Below are 6,956 nucleotides of genomic sequence, written 5' to 3' on the forward strand. Positions count from 1 at the left end.
TATATTTATTCTTAAATGTCTTATTCACTGCGTTTGAAAATAAAAAATTCATTTTTGCAATTATGGTTTTTTATAGGTTCTTCAGGATATGTTTGTAATTACACTTATTTAAATTATCAAGCAGGATATATTTTTTTATAAAATAAAAAGATAGCTTAATGTGCATTGCATTAATTTTATTTTATAATTTTATTTTTGAAATTTTCCTCATTGACAACCTGCATTGCAGTGACGTCACGGCCACCCGAAGGCCAAGTCTATTGTCGGGAAAAGTGAGCAAAAAAAATTCGAAGGGTTCAATATCATCGAAACAGGTAACCGTTCTCGCCCCCGCTCCCATTGCTGTCATTAGGACTCATAATCACCGCTGCTTCCGATATCATAGCTTAAATTTTGAAATTTACTTGTTTAAAGCTTTAAAAGAGGCCCTAAATATTATTATTCTGGCCTACAAATTGGAAAATGTATTGTATGAAAATGGAGGAACACTTACAAGAAGTTTCATCTCAAAAGCATCCCCTTAAACATATCAAATTGTACACTGAAGTTGAGCTCATTTTATACTGATAGTTTGTCATGCAAATGACTCAGTCGTTTTTTTTTTGTTAACAGGAACCTGCATTTGCTCCAGTACAAATCGCCTGATATATTTCCCACGTTTTTTCCAGGACATTTGAGATTTTATTTTATTTGTTCAGAAATAGAAGAATTGTGCAGCTAATCCAATATAATAGCGCAGCCGTTGACAATACGTCCACAATAGATAGAACCTTTTCTGTGCCCTATAAAGTTATGAACATTTTTTCACATCACCATATTTGACCTAAAATCAACAGTTCTCGAGTGATTTTAAAAAACATGTTATTGTTTAACACTTTCCAGAATTTCGGAACTTTGCCGTACACGTAAAAAAAATGCTACTTTTACGACCTTTTTTTTTGAGTGATATTTGTGCCCCGTTGACTGGACTACTGGTATAAATCCCCTTATCTAGAGGAGAAGAGTAGCGAGCAGGAGTTCCCACTTAACCCCTGATTTTGTTTTAAAGAATTTGTGCACATTTTTTACAATCACAAAGATTTAGCATCATAAAAACGTTACGTAGTGCCTTTTAGTTAATTTCCCAAATAGTAAACAAAATATCTCAATTCGTGTAAGCATGAGTTGTTGCGAAAAAATGTTGGTATGATAGGAATCGTAACGTAAATATTTCTCGAATACGATTGGAAATCCAATTTTTGTATTTTCGGGACTTTTAGAGGATATGATCAGCTATCTATAACAAACAATATCTGAAATAAAACATGTTTTCTTTTCAAAAATTGAGTTTACAACTTTGTTTTTAAAAAACCCAAAAATGTTTTTGAAAAACATTTTTTCAAAAAATATTTCGTCAACATTTGTTTAGGCTTCATTAACTTTGGTACTCACAATATGCCAGTTTTCAATATCGTAAAACATTGACCGCATATATTATATATAGTATTTCATTATTATTTTATTTAAAAAAATATATAAACATGAATACTTTTTCATCCATTATGCCTTAAAAAAGTAGCATTTAGTAATACTAGACTCCAAAAAGTGGCAAATATTATGTATCAGTGCTAGGCCTTTTAATGTAAAGAAATACCTGGAATTTGATGCTTCGAGGCACTTTTTCTGCCAACGAGGAAGAGGTCCTTTAATTGCTTCGTCCATACGCGTGAGATTATTTAAATCTTTCATATATCTGATATGAGACATATTTTAGCAATTCTTTTTTGATTCTGTAAGAAACACAATTTCTTAAAATCACGGATTACCAAGTAAATCGTAAATTATGTACACTTCACTCCCTCATATCGTTTAACATATAACTTTAAACAATTAATCATCCAAATTTTGTAACTTTTTTATCACGTATTTTATGTTAGACATAGAATTCTTCGAAGAACATGGTAGCACTTTTATACTTTGTTGTTCATTATAACAGAATTTAATTAAAATATTTTTTCTACTACGTTTAAAGGGGCGAAGAATTTAAACAGTTTGAGTTCTGAATAACCGTTTCTTACTTGCTTTCTACAAGAAATTCAAATCGTGATGCTACCGTTTGCATACTATGTTTTGCTGAATCCAACCCACTCATGATCTAACCGCAAGGCGTCCCATTTTCATTTAAGTCGCGTGTATCAGCTCTACGGCCATGCTGATTACCATAGCAACGCAACAGCGCTAACTTGAATTCAGACCCCTGCTTCGACCGTGTATTCTTATGAAGCGGTAGCATCGACATATACAAATGGACCGGAAATGCTGTGGCGAGAACGATAATGAGCTTTAGAGAGAGGAAAAACATATGAAATGTAGACTTCTCTCTTTCTTGATAAAGCTGATTAGTCGAGAATATTTTCGTTGGGTGAAGTTTGGTGCAGCACAGGACCGTGTTTTGTGTCGCGAGTGCCCCAATAATGTGACGTTCATCGCACTTTTCAGAATTGATTAATTTACAATTTATTTAATTATAATTTATTGTAAATTAATATAAAAAAAATGGTGGCAGTCTGTGTAGTTTGTGGGCGTTGTCATAGACGTTTATATGGGGATATGTTTTCATACGTAAGTAAAGTTATTGAATATAATAAAATAAAAAATGTTACAACAAAAGCAAAACCTCAAAATATGAAGTTTTGTACCTATGCAATACAAATGGTTATTTTTAATGCTATAGAAATATTGTTCAAATTTTTGACTGCTATTACATTATTTTTGAACTCACAAAACAATCATTATTGTAGCATTTTCAAAACAATTTCAAGAAGAATTTAAGGTTAACAAGTTTTTAAAATAATCTATCTGAAACAGGTTATTTTACATGAATATTTTATTTGAATATTACACAGAATATTCAGGTAATACCCGGGGTCACCAATTCACTTGACAGAGTCCTGAAACAGATAAAGGCAGGTCTACACCTCATATGTTTTTTCTCTCTCTAAAGCCCATTTCAGTTCTCCCTAAAGCGTTAACGGTCCATTTCTATATGTCGATGAGTGGTAGTTCTCTAATGGTGTATTTATACCACAAAGGAATAAAAAGGAGACCTAACTCCGTTTCCACCAGCCCCATGCATCGCCCCCATTTTTCTGTTTTCTTACGATTCGGAGAGGAATTGTCGATTAAACTAATCCACAAGATGGCGCCACAAAAAGTAGGTCTGTCTTTTTCATTGAATTTCATTAAGAAAAAGCAAAAATAATTAAAAACTTGATGCTGTTTGTAAAAAACAAAAAAAATAGATGAAAAATAAGTCTATCTATTACTAATTATTTAAAAAAAGAAAAAGTCATGAAAATATGTAGTTTAATATGAATAAAATTTAATTTTGAGATACATTTTGAAAGCAGTTCGAACATTATATTTTTGTGATTTATTTTGCTCATATTATTGATTTCATTATTTGTTAAAGTTAAACAATATTTTTTTTAATTATTAATGTATCTAATGAAAAAATTAATAATATTAAAGACCTCAATGACAAAAATATTTAAAACATATACATGATCAGAAGAATTAATAAAAAATATATGACCTATATTGTATATTGAGGGAAAAATTTGGTAAAAAGTTAATGAGAAAAGACTAATAAATAAGAAAGTGGATTTAATATTATTTAATATAATGTATATATTTATTTGAATTGAACCGAATATCACATATGCATTTATACAGTGGAATCATTTATTTGTTGCTTAATCTTGAAAGCTTTTTTCTCGCTGCATTCAACCCCTGATAATTTTATTTAAAAATTTTTATGTAAAGGAGATTTAGAATTGAATAGTTAATTATATTATTGCAAACCTCATTTCTAAAATAAATAGACTATAAACTATTAAACTCTATAAACAAACGTACCGTATTCATGACGGAGTGTAGGAGGAAATTCATTTTTTTCGTTCAGCTTGACGCTCCGAACTTTTGTCTTCTCTATTTGTTTATTAATAATTTGTCTACTCGAAGCATGGAAAAACTGAAATTTTGTACATAACAATTTTTTACGCTTCGATAACTGATCAGAAAAACTTTATATTGTCTAAAATTAATGTTTATGGACTCATAAAATACAAATAATTTGTTTATCATTTCATTTATTTGTTGGAAACAAATTTGATAAACATTTAAGAAATAATTGATTATCGGTAAAATTTTTTATTGCTGAAAGTACTTCACATTAATGTAGGAATTACATTTAATAACCAAAATAATTTAAAAGTTTATAATAACTATTGTTATAAACAATTCTTGTGGAAAAATATTATTATTTGAGATTTTTCAAATTATTATTTCCTTCAAGCGCCAGTAAGACTTCAGGTATTCCTTAAAAGAATAAATATTTAATAATATATGATAAAATATAACAATTAAAATATTTGTAATCACATTAGATAAACAAATTCAAAATTTTGGTCCTTTCACATAGATACTTTTTTTACCCTGGAAATGTTTTAAGATGTTGGACGAATAACTGCTAGTCACAAAAATATTTCAGAAGTTATCAAGAACCATTGTTATAAATAATTCTCGTGACAAAATATTCAAATGTAAGGTTTTAACAACATTGTTATTTTCTTTAATCGCCACAATGGCTACGGATATTTCTGCAAAATGTATCCTTGATCATATATAGTAGAATATAACAACTTACATGTTTATAAACAATTTACATAAAAAATGTCTCAATGTTGGCAGTATCACTCGGAAAAAGTCGGGTTTTCAATCGTAATAGATTGGAAATGAATCATAACACTGCATGCTAAGATTCACTCAATACAAAATCTTTTGACAATAACCCACCGATTTGGACATCAAAGAAAATATAAATTTGATAAAACCTTAATTTTCAATATTTTGTCACAAGAATTGTTAATAACAGTGGTTATTGTTAACTCTTCTAATATTTTTGTGACTAGCAGTCATTCTTCCAATAGCTTAAAACATTTCCAGTGCAAAAAAAATTTCTTATGCGAAAGGGCAAACATTTCAAATTTGTTTATCTAATTTGTTTACAAAAATTTACATTGTTATATTTTTTCAAATATTATTTAATATTTATTATTTTAAGGAATACCTGAAGTCGTTCTGGCCATTGAAGGAAATTATAATTTGAAAAATCTCAAATTCTAATATTTTGACACAAAAATTGTTTATCATAGTGGTTATTATAAACTTTTAAATCATTTTGGTAATTAAATGTTATTCCTACATTAATGGGAAGCACTTTCAGCAAAAAAAGAAATTTCACTGATAATAAGACATTGTTCGTACTTTGACTGAAAACATTATCAATAAAAAAATAGAGGAGAAGAAATTTTGGAGAGTCAAGATCTATAGAATTTAATGTTCTTTAATTTAAAACAAAAAATTCAAAATTGCAAGAAAATTGAAGGCTCTGGGCATTTTTTAATGAAAAAAGTGTATTTCCTCCAACTGTGCGTCATGAGTACAGTACGTTTGTTTGTAGATTTTAATAGCTTATAGTCTGTTTATTATAGAAATGAGGTTTGCAATAATATAATTAACTATTAATTTCGAAACCTACTTTAAATTAAAATTTTTGAATAAAATTATTAGGGGCTGAATGCAGCGAGAAAAAAGCTTTCAAGATTAAGAAACAAATAAATTATTGAACTGTATAAATGTATTTATGATGTTGGGTTCAATTTAAATAAATGTATATACATTATATTAAATCCATTTTCTCATTTAACATTCGTGTCATTGACTTTTTTCTAAATATTTCCCCCAAACATTTTAATTACAATTACCACAACTTCTTAAAAATATTTCCTTCAAAACTTGAAATTTTTACGATTTTAAAGGAACAAAGATTCTTTACTTTGCAACTTAAGTTGTAGTCTTACATATTCTAATTATTATTATATTTATATTGGATATAAGTGATATATTTTTCATTAATTCTTCTGATTATGTATATGTTTTAAATATTTTTGTCATTGAGGTTGTTACGCAGTTGACTTTGACCTACTTGCGTCATAAATTTAGGTAATCCCACATGTATCCGCTAGACTATAAGTAGGACCATACCTATGGTCTCGAGTTCAGTTCTAATCTTGCCTACGACAATAATTGTATAATAAAAGTTAATAAAGAAACACCGAATTGCCTAACAGAAATTCGGTTACTTTTTAAAAATATCTAAACGTTCTTTTGCGCATAACATTTTGGCGATCCTGCCAGGATAGTTCTCAACGATAGTAATTCCTACGGAAATAATTAGACTATCCAACAAGAACTATCTAAGTGACGAACCTTTAGAAAGAACCCGGACTTTCTCCACGGAAAAGCCCGTTACGAGGGCCCTACGAGGCCCGTAAACAGGCGGATGGGAAGAAAGGAAGTCTTCAACGCAGCCCTCATCTTGCAATCATCAACGAAGCCCTCAACGCAACTCTCACCTTCCAACCATCAACGAAGCCCTCAACGCAGCTCTCACCTTCAAACCATCAACGAAGTCCTCATTTCATCGAATAACGATAACAGATCAACATAGTTTACAATACTCAACTCAACACGAAGCAAGAGATCTACGGTCTTCAAAACAACAAATAGTGAGTAAAAAGAAAAGTAGAAATAAGAAGTGTTAGATCTTTGTACAGTTTGAAGATATTTGCAAGGCAAATTTTATGACTAAAATCAAAAATTTTGCGTCCAAATACTACCAAACTTTAGGCTCACGTCCGTACACAAGCTTATGGTGCTCCTTGGCCTCTGTGTCCGTCAATAAAACAAACGGTACCTGAAGTTTCTTGGCATTGTTGTAGCACGATGCCAACAAATTAAGGTTTAAACGTGAAATTTATGTCACGCAAATAAAACCATTACGCGAAATTTAGGACAGAAGCGTCACACTGGCTTTTTCCAACTATAGAAAAAATAACTCAGAGTACTTTACA

General features: G+C 29.9%; 1 protein-coding gene across 3 annotated transcripts in view; it reads right to left on the bottom strand.

Annotated features, from left to right (window-relative positions):
• Nucleotides 1–6,956, bottom strand: part of LOC117175909 (cell division cycle protein 20 homolog) — a 135,391-nt gene that overhangs the window by 75,933 nt on the left and 52,502 nt on the right. For 2 of the 3 annotated variants that reach the window (XM_033365748.1, XM_033365750.1), the window contains exon 4: nucleotides 1,634–1,769. In XM_033365748.1, the coding sequence (XP_033221639.1) occupies nucleotides 1,634–1,746 (113 nt within the window). In that variant the 5' untranslated portion in view covers nucleotides 1,747–1,769. Of the gene's footprint in view, nucleotides 1–1,633; nucleotides 1,770–2,057; nucleotides 2,197–6,956 lie in introns of those variants that run through there. The other variant, XM_033365751.1, reaches the window with a different exon arrangement.

This window comes from Belonocnema kinseyi, chromosome 7 (genome assembly GCF_010883055.1).
Source record: "Belonocnema kinseyi isolate 2016_QV_RU_SX_M_011 chromosome 7, B_treatae_v1, whole genome shotgun sequence".
Taxonomy (NCBI): Eukaryota; Metazoa; Arthropoda; class Insecta; order Hymenoptera; family Cynipidae; genus Belonocnema; species Belonocnema kinseyi.